The 16,290-nt window shown below is 43.8% G+C and overlaps 1 protein-coding gene across 5 annotated transcripts in view; it reads right to left on the bottom strand.

The window, feature by feature from the left end:
- Positions 1-507: 507 nt before the first annotated feature.
- Positions 508-16,290, bottom strand: part of TMC5 (transmembrane channel like 5) — a 77,965-nt gene continuing 62,182 nt past the window's right edge. For all 5 annotated transcript variants that reach the window (XM_043915579.1, XM_043915582.1, XM_043915583.1 and 2 more), the window contains exons 18-22: positions 11,149-11,322; positions 8,870-8,948; positions 2,961-3,065; positions 1,727-1,769; positions 508-969 (exon numbers count right to left, since the gene is read on the bottom strand). In XM_043915579.1, the coding sequence (XP_043771514.1) occupies positions 923-969; positions 1,727-1,769; positions 2,961-3,065; positions 8,870-8,948; positions 11,149-11,322 (448 nt within the window). In that variant the 3' untranslated portion in view covers positions 508-922. The remainder of the gene's footprint in view (positions 970-1,726; positions 1,770-2,960; positions 3,066-8,869; positions 8,949-11,148; positions 11,323-16,290) is intronic.

Here is a 16,290-nt window from a genome sequence, read left to right as displayed (position 1 = left end):
ACCAGGCTTCCCTGTCCATCACCAACTCCCAGAGCTTGCTCAAACTCATGTCCATCAGGTCAGTGATGCCACCCAACCGTCTCATCCTCTAACATCCCCGTCTCCTCCTGCCTTCAATCTTTCCCAGCATCAGGGTCTTTTCCAATGAGTCAGTTCTTTGCATCAGGTTACCAAAGCTTTGGAGTTTCAGCTTCAGCATCAGTCCTTCCAATGAATATGCATTCATATGTTCAACACATATACATACACATATATATTCCACACATCACCACTGATTTCATTTGGTTCAACCTAAGACTCTGATGATCGTGTATAAAACCTCACAGGGGCAGAGTCCCAGCCCACACATCCCCACCCCAGTCCAATCTGAAAGACTCATGTACTCAATACGCAACAAAGTTCATAGATGAGACCTCTGGTTGTCTTTCACTTTGGGATAACATGGGGTTAATTTTAGTTCATGAAAAAAATGCAGCTTCCACAATTTAGAGGCTTCACATCCTTGACTGAGGATCACATTTTTATTCAGGCTGGACCCCTTGTCTTAGCACCAGTCTCCAAGCCAGGTCTGGGAGTACTGGGAGGGGAGATTTCTAAGGACCAATAATAATTCATTACACAGCTCTTAAAGATAAACTATAACTCTTCCCAGGTTTTTGTGAACTAGTTCATATACTACAACCGTCTTTATTGGAAAATCTCAAATATTCTGTCTGGAAAAATCAGCGATTCAGGTATAAAAAACCCAACAGGGAATGCCCAATTTTACTTCAGTATTTACATTGTAGTCAATTTCCACTTCTGGCTAAAGGTTTGAATTTCCCATCTGGGAAGCTCCTAAAGGCCCAGGTGGCATGGAGGAAGATGCTCCATCTTTATCTTCTTTCCTTCTTTGGTTGGCGTCTGGGTACCACGATAATTATCAGGCCTTTGGATTATCTTCTTGAAATGATCGCCTGAATCGCAGGTCTGGGTTTGAAACAAGAGAAGAGATGTTAGCACAGATGCATACTGGCCCATATCTCCACGGGAAAGACCAAAGTGGCTTTCAAGATCCCACAGCTTCTCAGGCTCTCCCTGCTTCCTCCTCCTAAGTTTCAACTTTCCCCCTTGAATTCCCACCATTAGAGATATCAGAAATGCTATCCCAAAAAGATGAGTGGGTTTATTTGTTTATTTGTTTTATTGGGTTCATTTCTTCCCCAATATTCATTCCCCTTCTGGCATCAGTCACAGGTTTTCTTTGGAAAACTACCTTTCTCCATTCTCTCAGTCCCTGTGGTCTCTATGTTGTACCACCTCTATCTAAAGATGAGGCCTGTGACTCAGATCTGGCCAATTAAGTCATCACAGTCTCTTGGTCACAGCAACTGATTGATGGATGAGTACATCACCCAATCAGATCAAATGAAACATAAAGAGAATTCTGGGTCTCTGAGAAGATACAAGAAGCGATTAAAGTTGTCTTGTAATTATCAAGAGATCATTTGAGAAAGGAGATAACACGGAGAAGAACTGAACAGAAAGAAACCAGGTCTTGTGACATCCTGTGAGTCTGTGCTTCTGGCTATGCCTAAGGCAAGAAGTATTCTCGAGTTTTTGCTGAAGCCAGTTTGGGCCAGTTCTTAGAACTGAATGACTGGATCTAGGAGCAGTTTTGACCCTCTGTCTTGGGATCTATCATCTGGATGAATCAGAACTTCTTCAATGCCAGTCGGGTACTCACCTTGAGCAGCATCATGTTGCCTGACATGCAGAGGGCCCCATGGCTAAAAAAGAAGGAAACAATAAATCTCATCACTAGAAAATTGTGTAGACTTCAGATCCTGTTGCATAGGTGATAAGACTTGCGAGCCCCACCATTTTAAAATTAAGAGGTGACAGATTAAGGTCAAGATTCAGTCACATAAATATCAAACATGTTCTGTTTTATTTTTTATGGACAGTGATTCCATTCATTTAGTCTTTCATTTCACAGATATTTACTGAACATTTACAACCCACCAGGTAATATATTAGGGCCTGCAGCTGCAAAGTTACAGTCATGGTCCCTGCCTTGATAGGATTTTGAGCTGGGCCTCTAAGTCCCTTATCCTTATTGTGCTGATGGTATTAATTTGCACAGATAATAAACAACATAGCAGTCTCTTTGGACAAGATCATAACTTCTAAAAGTAGTAGCATTTGAATTAACATGGGTTTACTGTTTATCCACATTTTCTAGGATACCAGTGAAGTCAGTGCAGGCTTTGGTACTAGAACAGGGTTCTAGGGATCTCTCAAACCCTTTTGGTAAGAATAAAATTTGTGAAACCTTTTTAAGAGCATGATATGGCAATATCTGTTAACATTATGCATATGCCTGAGGCAGATAAAACACTCACATATAGTTTTTGAACTATAACAAAAATGTTTCATTACACATTCTATAGTATTAAAAAAAAAAACTGGGAACAACCCAAATGTCCAAGTATGTACAAACTGAAAGAATGTTTGAGATACAGTATTAGGCAGGGAGAAGGGAAGTTATGTGTAAAATATAGCCCATTTTGGTAATAAATAAATAAACAAGAATGTTAGTAGATGTATGGATGTGTGCAGATGCCTGGGGGAAAGATCTGGAAGAATATACACTGAAGCATTAACCAAGTGGGGTGAAATTTCAAGGCATTTTTCATCCCAGTGGGACACACTTCTGTATGTCGGGTAATGGAAAGATGTAGGCAAGCTCCAGGAGGGAAGGGCCTCACTGTGTTACCATGATATTACCATGATATCACATTACCTAGAACATGGCCAGGCATAGAATATGGTGAATGCATACTATATTTTAAAATAAAAAGAAAGAAATGTCAAAACACGGAAAGTGAAGGGCCCAGATGTGATTCTAGCTCCTGCTGCACTTTTCACAGGAGGGCACATCCGTGTCACAGGGATCCCAAGGCAGCCTGCAGCCTCACCTCCAAATCTCTTCTTTCCAGCGTAAATAAGGTGGGGTTTGCTCTCTTCTCCATACCTTGCAGTTTGATCAACTTATCTATCAGGAACATTTTGTCTTTGCCCTCCTGCCAAGAAGGAAAACAAAAACAAAAATACGGAGAATGAATGATGGTGTGGGGTTGAGAAGCAAATTGTGGAAAGGTTGATTTTTAGGCAGGTAGGGTCCTAGATGGACTTCCCTGGGAAGTCAGCTGGTAAAGAATCTGCCTGCAATGCAGGAGACCCCAGTTGGATTCCTGAGTTGGGAAGATTCCCTGGAGCAGGGATAGGCTGCCCACTCTAGTGTTCTTGGGCTTCCCTGGAGGCTCAGCTGGTAAAGAATCCACCTGCAATGCGGGAGACCTGGGTTCGATCCCTGGGTTGGGAAGATCCCCTGGAGGAGGACACAGCAACCCACTCCAGTATTCTTGACTGGAGAAGCCACGTGGACAGAGGAGCCTGGCGGGCTACAGGCCGTGGGGTACAGCACAGCCCAGGGTCCTGGACCCTGTGGAGGCTGGAGACTGCTGCCTCGTTTACTATTGATAAGAAAGAAGAAACATCTCACAGCAAAATCAAATTAACCCCCACAGCCTTCCTAAACGGTAATATCCTCCTCTAAAGCTTTTATCCTAGCAGGCTGAGTAGTAGCTTTCTCTAGTCTGCTGCGAGAAGCAACCTACACACCATTGTCAGAGGGCCCAGGACAAATGGTTTATAGCATCCCTCCTCGTGGCAAGCCCTTTGCCCTGGAGCACTCTCTGGGTGCCCAGCATTGCCTGGGTCTGCCCTGTCCTTCCACTGAGAATGTCAAAGCTTATAGCTCTGCATTGAAGAACACCAAATATATTTCATTTGTCAAAGCTATCTGTGTTAGGGCGTCCCTGGTGGCTCAGTGATAAAGAACCCACCTGCCAATGCAGGAGACGCAGGTTCGATCCTCGATCCGGGAATATCCCACATGCCACGGAGCAACTAAGCCCATGCACCACGACTATTGGGCCTGTGCTCCAGAGCCTGGTGAGAGAGTCAATTCCTAGGCAGGTTGATAAGAAGTCCAGCGGTCCCCAAGGAGAGAGGGGTCTGGAATTCTCAAGGAGGAATAAAGGACAAATGTTTTTTTTCCTCTACATTTCCTTAGGATTATATAACAATAATGTATCCTGCTTGAGGACAGTCTCTGCAAAAAACCTTCTGGCTAATCCTGTTTTCTTAAAATATCAGTTATGGGAGTGGGTCTAGTAAGGTCTTTACAACCTCCAGACATTCTTTTGATTCACTGTAATAAGTAATTAAAAAGTACACAACTCCATCGCTAACACTAGCGAGGGGGCACTCTTTCTGCCTCCTTCTGATGTCTACGTCAGAAGCTTTCTCTATCCCTTTTATACTTTAATAAAACTCTATCACACAAAAGCTCTGAGTGATCAAGCCTTGTCTCTGGCCCTGGATTGAATTCTCCTCCGGAGGCCAAGAATCCCAGAGTCTTTCATGGTTCAGCAACAGCCTTTCACTGGGAGTCACAAAAAGAGAACCCACCACAACGAGAAGCAAGAGGGTAGCCCCTGCTCGCTGCAACTAAAGAAAACCCCACACATCAATGAAGACCCGGCACAGCCAGAAATAAATAAATATATAAATTTTTTTAAAAGTTATCTGTGTTAACGAAGTAGACCCTGACAAATAATTCCTAAATTGGGAAAGAGAACAAACGCATGGGGTATGCCTTCCCCAGGAGGGGGAATCACTTTCCTGTGAGTCTATTACAGATAAGAGAGTGCTGAGGTGGGCTAGCAAGCACCACTCATGGTCTGTCCAGTCTAGGTCAATCCCATTTTCCATGCCCTTGTTTCTTCCTAAACTTCCACCCACTAATTTTAGCATCCACCAGTGGATCTTGCTTGCAACAATTATTACTGCGGTATTTGGTTCATAATGACCTTCTATTTCCCTCATTCCTTCTACATTTAGTAACTGAAATTCTTCCGTAAGAAAGAGCGGTCCGTGGTAATTGGTACTTTTAACAAGTTCCCCACCTGTCTTGGATGTGGCGAACTTGTTTGAAAATCTCTGGTCTGTAGCAACTGTTTTCATACTCTAGTATGAATTAGAATTACCCTGAAAGATTGCAAGGCTACAAACTCATAGGCTTTGCCCAACAGAATTTTGACTCAGGAGGCAAAGCTGCACTGTAGCTGTAGAGCATAAACTTTGGAGCTGCCTGATTCAAATCCCATTATTACTAGCCCTGTGACTTTTGGCAGGTTGTTTCACTCTATAAGCATCCATTTCCTTAATTTTAAAATAGAGGTTAAAGAAATCAATGTGCTATAGAGTGAATAGTAAAAATTAAATAAGAATCTTTGCTCATCACTTAGCACAATGCCAGGCATCAATAAGTGCTCAACAAAATGTTATCTGTTGCCACTATTGCTTGGAGGAGGGAAGGGTAATAAGAATTTGCATTTTTAACAAGGGACCAGGGGTTTTTGACATAGAATATCATACTTTGAGAAGGACTGTTCCTGAGCCTATTCCCAGTCTCTTTGAGTTCTTTTAGAGACAGCATCCCAGTCTTTGTGGTGCATATTCCAGGCAAGACTCCCAAGCAGGCAGGTCTGCATGATGTTTATGGTGCCTTCCTGAAATGATGTCATCCCAGTAACTCCTGAGTTTACCTGACACTACTCTTACAACAGAAAGCTTTGACATCAAATCCCTCCCACGCTGAAATCTTCATAAGACTTGCCCCAAACATTCAGTGTTGCATCAGAAAACTATGGGTAATGCTTCTGGGGATAGGTGGGAAAAGGGCTTAGCTAGCAAACCCATCAAAAATACTAAGAATCATGGCATCTGGTCCCATCACTTCATGGCAAATAGAAGGTGAAAAAGTGGAAACAGTGACAGATTACATTTTCTTGGGCTCCAAAATGACAGCAGATGTTGGCTGCAGCCATGAAATTAAAAGACGCTTGCTCCTTGGAAGGAAAACTATGACAAATCTAACGTGTGTGCGGGCTCAGTTGTGAGTGACTCTATGTGATCCTATGGACCATAGCCCACCAGGCTCCTCTGTCCATGGGATTCTCCAGGCAAGATCACTGGAGTGGGTTGCCATGCCCTCCTCCAGGGGATCTTCCTGACCCAGGGATCGAACCTTGATCTCTTTGTCTCTCCTGCATTGGCAGGCAGGTGCTTTACCACTAGAGCTACCTGGGAAGCCCCATGACAAACATAGACAGCATATTAAAAAGCAGAGACATCATTTTGCCAACAAAGGTCCATATAGTCAAAGCTATGGTTTTTCCAGTAGTCATGTATGGATGTGAGAGTTAGACCATGAAGAAGCTGAGCCCCTAAGAATTGATGCTTTCAAACTGCACTGCCGGAGAAGACTCTTGAGCGTTCCTTGGACCACAGGTCTTCTGGCAAACCAGCCAGTCCTAAAGGAAAATCAACCCTGAATATTCATTGGAAGGACTGATGCTGAAGTTTAAACTCCAATACTTTGGCCACCTGATATGAAGAGCCAACTCATTGGAAAAGACCCTGATGCTGGGAAAGGTTGAAGACAATAAAAGAAGAGAGCAGCAGAGGATGAGATGGTTAGATAGCATCAGTGAGTCAATAGACAAATCTGAGCAAACTTCAGGAGATATGAAAGACAGGGAAGCCTAGTATGCTGCAGTTCATGGGGTTGCAAGGAGTAGGACACAACTTAGCGACTGGCCAACATCAACAGCTAACCAATGTTCTTTCTTTACAGTACAAAATGTGCCAACTCAAGTGATCTGAAGCCTCAAAGATTCAAGCAGATAGACTCCTATAGTGTCCTGCTGCTTCCTCATGTTTTCAGACATAAGTGCTCATGTCACAGTTATGTTGATATTTAGAAGAAAAGGGAACTAGCCCAGTAGCAATGACCATCTCTCTGTGTCCAGACTTTGATCTCTAAATACCATTTGATCAGGACTCCTTGAAGAAATGCCTAATTCCTATTCTGGGACAGGAAACAAACAAGATGAGACCAGACCATCTTATCTTTCCAGAGAACAAGGAAGCAACCAAAGACTCCTGGGATCATGTCAAAAGAACTGAGGAGCTAATTCAAAAGGATTTCCTCTAGCAAAGGATGAGACTATTTTAAGCATGAACAAATGATTACAATTGAAAGATGCCAACATATACTTAAATCTATGAATTCATAATGATAACTTCTCATTGGCCACATTTGGAGGTTCTAGGTTTAGTGAGTTGAATAGTGTCTCTGTTTTTAGTATATGTGCTGCCGGAGCAAGCACAGTGTCTCCGTTTTTAACAGATATGTTTAAGTTATTCTTATTCAAACCCCAACACCTGTGAATATAACTTTATTGGAAATAGAGTCTTTGCAGATGTAATTAAATTAAAGGTTTTTTGTTTTTTTTTATGAGATCATCGTATATGAGGATGAACCTTAAATTCAATGAGAAGTCCTTAGGCAACAAGGAGAAACAGACAAAGAGAGAAAAAGAGCCTGTGAAGATGAAGGCAGAGATGGGAGTTATGAAGTTATGCCAAAAAACACAAAGGTTAGTCAGCAGCCACCAGAAAAAATGAGGTAGGGAGGAGACTCTTGCTCTGAGCTTTGGAAGGAAACAACCCTGCTGACAACTTGGCTTTGGACTTCCGGCCTCCAGAAATGTGAGGCAATACATCTCTGCTGTTTTAAGCTGCCACATTTGTGGTACTTTGCTTTGCAGCCCTAGCAAACGAGTACACTGAAGGACCAAATCATCATTTTGAAAACCGGTAAATAAAGGGAGTCATGTATTTAACCTCATCTTTCCTCTCCTGAAGGTATTTGAAGGTGCTCTAACAGTTGATGAGTAAAATTTCTTCTTTTATAGAAGAATTCCAGCTAATAAATGCAGAAGAAATTCTAGAATTAGAGTACCACTATTTTGCAATCCTTAATGAAATAAATGGACAATGAATAAAAAGGCGTGCATGCATGCTGAGTCACTTCAGTCGTGTCTGACTCTTTGCAACCCTATGGACTATACTCATCAAAGGCTGCTAAATCTATTAGGTGAAAGACTACTGGGAAGCTTTATGGATAGGTTAGCTGACCAAGCATGGACCCACTGATCATTCTTAACATACAAAAAAGGAAACAATCAGACATTTTATGTTATGAGGTAATACCATTAGAAATATTGACTTAAAGCATCACCTATGAATTATTCTGACTAAAAAATTTAATCTGGACTTAATCAGGTCTTTAAATTTCACCATTCATTTACAGGAAATACAAAAAAAAAAAAAAACTATTAAACACCACTGCAGGGTTGAAACTCAGATATATCCAGAATGAGGGAACTGCTGCATGACAAATGACCGGTTTCTTCAACAATAAGTGGCAAGAGAAGAGGGAGGTGTGAACAGTTAGAGATTGAAAGAAACATTAAAGACACATCAACCAAATGCAACATGTGACACTTTTCCAGACTTTTTACTTGAGTAATCTTGCTGTAAAAAGACACTAACTGGACAACTGGGGAAATTTGGCCTTTGACTGACTATAAGATGATAGTAAGGTATTATTAATTTTTTTAGGTGTGATGATTGGTACTGTGGTTATTTTTTTTTAGTGTGTATCTCTTAGGTGTATGGAAGAGTCTACAGATAAAATGATATAAAGGCTAGGATTTGCTTGAAAATAATCCAGAGATTTATAGCAAAGGGACAGTATAGAGGACATAAGAGTACACAAATGTTGATGGTGGTCAGGGCGGGGTGGTGGGAAGGTTCATTCTACTATTTTCTATATTGGATGATGTTTGAAAAATTTCATTATAGAATGTTAAAGGTGGGCAGGGTAACAAAGGGGTCCAATGGGACTTACGTTAATGATCTGTTCATGGAGCAGTCTTATCATAATCTTCCTTCCCTCTGTGATCTGCCAGTAAAGGTAAGTAATGATTCTGGAAGAGAAGAAAAGAAAGAATGGCAGATGCTCTCTCCAATGCTTTGCAGGAAAGAAAGAATGGCAGACACCCTCTCCAAGGTTTGCAGGCTCCTAATTTCAACTGGGTAGCCACTCATTTAGGAACTCATTTATTTGCTTACAGATGGATGTTGGCCCAGCCAGTGTTCCTGCAAAGTTGTATCTGAGTGACTTAGAGGTTAACTTCATTACAGCAATAGTTCTCAGGATTCTACACATAAATCACCTAAGAGGTGGAGAAGAGACTCCTGCCGTGGCCCCTCCTCAGATCAATTAACTGAGCTTTTTTGAGCACAAGGGCAGGCATCAGTATCTTTCCTTCTTTTTATTGCTTTATTGAGGCATGGTTGACATACTACAAAATGTACTCATTTTGAGTGTAATTCAATGAGTTTTAGTTAATTCATATAGTTATACAAACTTTACCCAATCTAGTTTTCCTTTAATTTTTTTAATTGAGATGGAATTGACATATAACATTAAGGTGTTGATTTGACACATCTATATATTGCAATATGATTACCACCATAGTGTTAGCTAACACTCCCTCATGTCACATGATTATTATTTCTTTTTCTGTGGTGAAAACATTTAACAGTATTTTTATTATTATGTATTTATTTGGGGGCTTCCCTGGTGGCTCATTGGTAAAGAATCTTCTGGTCAAGCAGGAGATCTGAGTTCAATCCCTGGATCCAGACAATCCCCTAGAGAAGGAAATTGCAACCCACTCCAGTATTCTTGCCTGGGAAATCCCATGGACAGAGAAGCCTGATAGGCTACCGTCCCTGGGGGTCACAAAAGAGTCAGACACAACTTAGGGACTAAACAACAACAAACAACAAGTTTATTTATTTTTGACTACGTTAGGTCTTGGTTGCTGCACAAAGGCTTTCTCTCTAGTTGTGGTGCACAAGCTTTTCATTGCAATGGCTTCTCTTGTTGCAGAGTAGGGATTTCAGTAGTTGTGGCACACAGGCTTTGTTGCCCCAAGGCATTTGGAATCTTCCCAGACCAGGGATCAAACCTGTGTCTCCTGAATTGGCAGGCAGATTCCCAACCACTGGACCACCAGGGAAGTCCTTAATAGTATTTTAAACTTATTTTATCTATTTATTTATTGGCCGCATCGCTTGACTTGTGGGATTTCAGTTCTCACACCTGGGACTGAACCTGGGCACAGCAGTGAAAGCCCAGAATCCATACCCCAGGCCACCAGGGAACTCCTGAGCAGTATTTTTTCACGTATATGATTCTAATGTGTAACCAGAGTTTGGGAATATGGACAGTGCTATTCAAACTTCCCTGTGGTACAGACTTCCTGGGATTTTGTTAAAATGCAGATGCTATAGGTCAGGGTAAGGTCTGAGAGTTTGCATTTCTCACAAGCTCCCCAGGGAATTAAAAGTTTGGAAGAGCAAGACAGAAGAACTTCCTATTTTAAGTAAGGGGGCTAAAGGCAAACCAGTGTTGGGAGGGACAGCATGACCAAGAGCTAGGAGACCCAGGCTCCAGCCTCCTCTACAATAAATAGACTCTACAGCATGGGAACTATCCCTGTCTCTGCAAGGCTTCTCACTTCCACCTGTAAGATCCAGGGGTCACTCAACAATTGCCATCGGCTGGCTCCACTAGTCTGTGATGTTGAGTTGTGTCTCTACGTGAGGACAGACAAGTTCAGCCATCAGAATTTGGCTTTTAAAGAGGAGCAGCCGTCAGCAGACCAACTGTTCCTGCAGGAAAAGGAGTCCAGTCTTGGCAGATCTTTCGCTTTTTCACAAGAAGTTAGAAATCATTTTAAAATTTGAAAATGAAAGTATGCTAACCCATATATCCATAACACCCAACCCACTTTAAGATAGTCACAACCTCAGAAAGAATCACACGGTAATTTCCCTAAGCATTCTCACACCCAGTTTTTTTCTTTTTGTTTTCATGTTAATTCTTAAGAGGGGGCAGAGCAGGTGTTCCTTTTTTCATAAACAGACCCCAAAAAGGGACAAGATATTAAATAACTTCTAGAAAAATTCAAGGGCAGAGTTGGGATGGCACAGAACACTGAGCTACACTGCAGCCTTCGCCTTCCCACCAAACACCCACCCCGCCCAAGCCTAGCTGCCCGCATGCTGAGTTGATGCGGTGTTTCCCCCTCTAGTTTTCAGAAGAACCCCACTTACAAGACAATGAGGGTGAGGATGAAGAAGAAATGCACGCTCCCGATGAGGTTCTGGTAGATCCAAACAACCCACTCGTAGCTGGAGCTTTCCTTCAGGGTGTCGATCCAGCTGTAGATGGACTCAATGAAGGAGGACAGACCTCGAAACGGACCACAATCAGCCGAAGGTTTCAATCTGATAAAACAAGGGACAGGGGAACATCTCTAGTGCCAGACTCAGGTATAGTTTTTCTAGAATAGCCCAGTCCTTTCTGGGCTCTTAACCTGGAACCAGTGATCCTTACCTGCTCCATCTACATCCCCTTTCAAATCAAGCCCTCTCTCTCACAGGCCCGGCCAGCGTGTTTTGTCCTTATGACCTTATTCTGAGGACCAGCTTTTGGACAGCAGTATCACTTGATCCAACTGTCACCCATCCAAAGACCAGGCTGTGACCTCAGCCATGTCCTGGCACAAAGAAATGAACTGCGGTGATAGGACTCTCTTCCTTAGGAACTTGAACTAAGAAATACGAAGAGGGGAGGCTGTAATCTAGGGAAGCTAGAGCTGTAATAATGGCCACATGAAGTCAGTTGTGAACAAGCAGAAACTAGAAGAACTAGTTAGGAAGAGAGAAAAGAAAGGCAACACGGTGAGACAGCTGAGAACATCACGTAAGAGAGGAGCCTGCCCTGAAGATGCCGAGTTCCAGTTCTACAAGTATTCTAAAAAGTCAAGTGCTCAGGGCTGGTGCCCTGGGAAGACCCAGAGGGATGGGATGGGGAGGGAGGCGGGAGGGGGGATCGGGATGGGGAACACATGTAAATCCATGGCTGATTCATGTCATGCATGGCAAAAACCACTACAATATTGTAAAGTAATTAGCCTCCAACTAATAAAAATAAATGAAAAAAAACTTTTTATAAAAGTCAACTCCCTTGTGCATTCATTTGCTCATTCATTTGACATAGGCCCACTGCACTTGTAACTGAGGCAGAAGATAGATGGGCTCCATGCTAGACATTTACAACTAGCCTCCTGTTTATATTTCTTGAGGCAAGACACAGATGGGCTCCAGGTGAGACATTTACACTCAGCCTTCTGTTTACACATCCAGATAGAAATAACAACAGCAACAGGGTAAATAGCTGGACTTTGTCTCCAGTGGATACTTTAAGAGAACAATAATGGTAAGGGTTGGAAAAGAAAATGTCAACCCAACTCCAGTACTCTCACCTGGAGAATCCCCATGGACAGAGGAGCCTGGCGGGCTACAGTCCACGGGATCCCAAAAGAGTAGGACACGACTGAAGTGACTTAGCACACACACAATGGCAAAGGCAGAGATGAGCTGAGTCTTGCCCAGATAAAAGATAAAGAGACCACATTTTCTCATTCTTGAGGTCAAGGAGACCTCCCCAACCACACATGTACAGAAGGCTCCTTGGGGTTGAAAAGGAGGGGGCACCACCCCATAATAGGTGATGCCAAGCCTCCCACAGGCCTCTGTGCTGGAATCTATCTTGCCTAAAAGGTGCGCACGCACGTTGGGGAAAGTCCCAGGGCAGGTGAGGTATGGAAAAAGAAACAAGATAATTGGCCAAAGGTAAACAAAGACCCAGAAAAAATGCCCTATATAAATGATTTAACCTCTTTACCGGAGGAAGCGCACACCCTTTCTCTCCATGTATGTATCTCTGCCTGCCTTTATCTTAAATTTAAAAAAATTGTTTCTCTGTGTGCGCTCCCACTTACTGTACTGCATCTCTAATAATAAACTTTGTACAGTTTTTTGGTAGAAAAAAACTGTATTTTTACAGTTTTTGCCTCCTTAAAACATTCTTGCTTTCAAGCAAGACAAAAGCCGGGGAACTTTGCTTCTAGCCTCTAGCCCTTGCTGGTCTAGCAGCTAGGATTCCTGCTTTTCACCCAGGCTACCCAGGTTCGATTCCTGGGCAGGGAACTAAGATCCTGCTTCAAGTCACCACTCACTGCTGTCTCCTCGAGATCAGTAGCAGGCACTGTGCTAGATACTAAGCTCTCGCGAACCCACAGTAAACAGGGCAGACATGATACCTGCCCTCCCAGGTTCTAATGGGAAAGATGGTCGATCAGTGAGTGTACAATTAAACAAAGATCCAAAGTCATTTCTGGCGTGAACTAGGAAATGAAGAAAGGAAACCGCCCTGAGAGAGAAAGGGAGGAGAAGGGAATGCACAGAAGATGGGGATGGTCATGAAGGTCAGATCTCCAACAGGACTTTTGAGCTGAGAGAGGAGAGAAGGTCAAGCAAAGAGAGCAGGGAGACCGCTTCAAAGAGATGACCCTGAACAGACTGGGAGGCTGGGGAAGGATGCAGCCATGGGAAGTGAGGTTGCAGGGGTAAGAGGGAGCCTGACCAGACGGGGCCTTTCAGTTCATCAGAGGAAGTTCTGTTCTCTGTGTGGAGACCAGGCTTCTCCCCAGCTGGGAACGTGTGGGACCCGGAGGAAGCGAGGGGTCTGTGCCAGTCAAGACGCGGCACCTGACAGGTGGTGATCAAACTCAGATGTATTCCTCCCTTGGTCAAAGCATCTGTTGGTTACCAAGGGAACTTGGGCTAAACACTGAATGAAGCTTGTCTTTTTATTCCGATCTGTAACATCTGGGGCCTCACTAATGCTAGAGAGACTGCCTTTCCCAGGGCTAGCCTACAAAGCACGTCTTTCACATGCAAACCAATGAGTCCCGAGCCCACGTCCCACCCCACCTCCTCTGTCAAGCTCTCACACTCTGGGCCATTGTTCCTCTGCCCCCACCACCCCAGCGCCAGGACCAGACAACCCCAGATGGCCCCTACACCCCAGAGCCCGATGAGATTATTCACATTTGCCCCTCCTAAGCCTGTTGACCCTGCCTTGCCCTCTCCTCCCACTGAAACCACAGTAAAGACTTCTGCCCACATTTACTACTCTCTCTCTGCCTCTGACAGACGCCGGTGTCTCCTCCCCACGTGGCCCCCATGGTGAGACAGGTCCCCTCCTTTTGGGGTCTGTATTTGTTGTTGCTGTTGTTCAATGGCTTGGCCACATCCGATTCTTTGCAACCCCATGGACTGCAGCACACCAGGCTTCCCTGTCCTTCATTATCTCCTGGAGTCTGCTCAAACTCATGTCCATTGAGTCAGTGATGCCAGCCAACCATCTCATCCTCTGTCGCCCCCTTCTCCTGCCTTCAATCTTTCCCAGCATCAGAGTCTTTTCCAATGAGTTGGCTCTTCACATCAGGCAGCCAAAATATTGGAGCTTCTGCTTAAGCATCAGTCCTTCCAATGAATATTCAGAGTTGATTTCCTTTAGGATTGACTGGTTTGACTCTTTGCCATCCAGTCAGTCAGTTTGGTTGTTCAGTCATGTCCAACTCTTTGCAATCCCATGGACTGCAGCACGCCAGGCTTCCCTGTCCTTCATTATCTCCTGGAGTCTGCTCAAACTCATGTCCATTGAGTCAGTAATGCCATCCAACCATCTCATCCTCTGTCAGCCCCTTCTCCTCCTGCCTTCAATCTTTCGCAGCAACAAGGTCTTTACCAACGAGTTAGTTCTTCGCATCAGGTGGCCAAAGTATTGGAGATTCAGCTCCAGCATCAGTCCTTCCAATGAATATTGGGGACTGATCTCCTTTAGGATGGACTGTTTTGATCTCCTTCCAGGCCAAGGGACTCATTGTTTGCTGTCTAAACAATGGAAACAGTGAGAGACTTTATTTTGGGGGGGAGAGGCTCCAAAATCACTGCAGACGGTGACTGCAGCCATGAGATTAAAAGATGCTTGCTCTTTGGAAGAAAAGCTATGACAAAACTAGACAGCATATTAAAAAGCAGAGACATTACTTTGCCGACAAAGGTCCGTCTAGTCAAAGCTATGGGTTTTCCAGTAGTCACGTATGGATGTGAGAGTTGGACTATAAAGAAAGCTGAACACTGAAAAATTGATGCTTTTGAACTGTGGTGTTGGAGAAGACTCTTGAGAGTCCCTTGGACAGCAAGATCAAACCAGTCAATCCTAAAGGAAATCAGTCCTGAATAATCATTGGAAGGACTGATGCTGAAGTTGAAACTCCAATACTTTGGCCACCTGATGGGAAGAACTGACTCATTGGTAAAGACCTCGATGCTGGGAAAGATTGAAGGCAAGAGGAGAAGGGGATGACAGCGGATGAAATGCCTGGATGGCATCACTGACCTGATGGACATTAGTTTGAGCAAGCTCTGAAAGTTGGTGATGGACAGCGAAGCCTCACGTGCTGCAGTCTGTCGGGTCGCAAGGAGTCGGACACGACTGAGCGACTGAACTGGACTGAACTGAGGTTGGTTATAGCTCTCATCAAGAAAATGAAAGTGAGGTTGGAGGGGTAAGAAGAGGCCTGACCAGACGGGCCTTTCAGTTCATTAGAGGACATTCTGTTCTCTCTGTGGTGACTTGGCTTCTCCCCAGCTGGGAACCTGCACGACCTGGAGGAAGTGAGGGGGCTGTGCCAGTCAAAACTGGGCACCTGACAGGTGGTGACCAAACTCAGATGTATTAATCCCTAGGTCATAGCATCTGTTGGTTACCAAGGGAACTTGGTGTGCAGATGACACCACCCTAGTGGCAGAAAGAGAGAGGCTGTCCAAGAGACTCTCAAGAGTCTTCTCCAGCACCACAGTTCAAAATCATCAATTCTTCAGTGTTCAGCCTTCTTTATGGTCCAACTCCCACATCCATACATGACTACTGGAAAAGTCATAGCTTTGACTATATGGACTTTTGTCTGCTTTTTAATATGCTCTCTAGGTTGGTCATAGCTTTTCTTCTAAGGAGCAGCTGTCTTCTAATTTCATGGCTGCAGTCACCATCTGCAGTGATTTTGGAGCCCAAGAAAATAAAGTCTCTCACTGTTTCCATTGTTTCCCCATCTATTTGCCATGAAGTGATGGGACTAGATGCCATGATCTTAGTTTTCTGAATGCTGAGTTTTAAGCCAACTTTTTCACTCTCCTCTTTCACTTTCATCAAGAGACTCTTTAGTCCTCTTTCTGCCATAAGAGTGATGTCATCTGCCTATTTGAAGTTATTGATATTTCTCCTGGCAGTCTTGATTCCAGCTTGTGCTTCATCCAGCCCAGTGTTTCTCATGATGTACT

Source organism: Cervus elaphus, chromosome 10 (assembly GCF_910594005.1).
Source record: "Cervus elaphus chromosome 10, mCerEla1.1, whole genome shotgun sequence".
Taxonomy (NCBI): Eukaryota; Metazoa; Chordata; class Mammalia; order Artiodactyla; family Cervidae; genus Cervus; species Cervus elaphus.
Note: the sequence above shows the minus strand (reverse complement) of the source record. Positions and strands in the feature narration are given on the sequence as shown.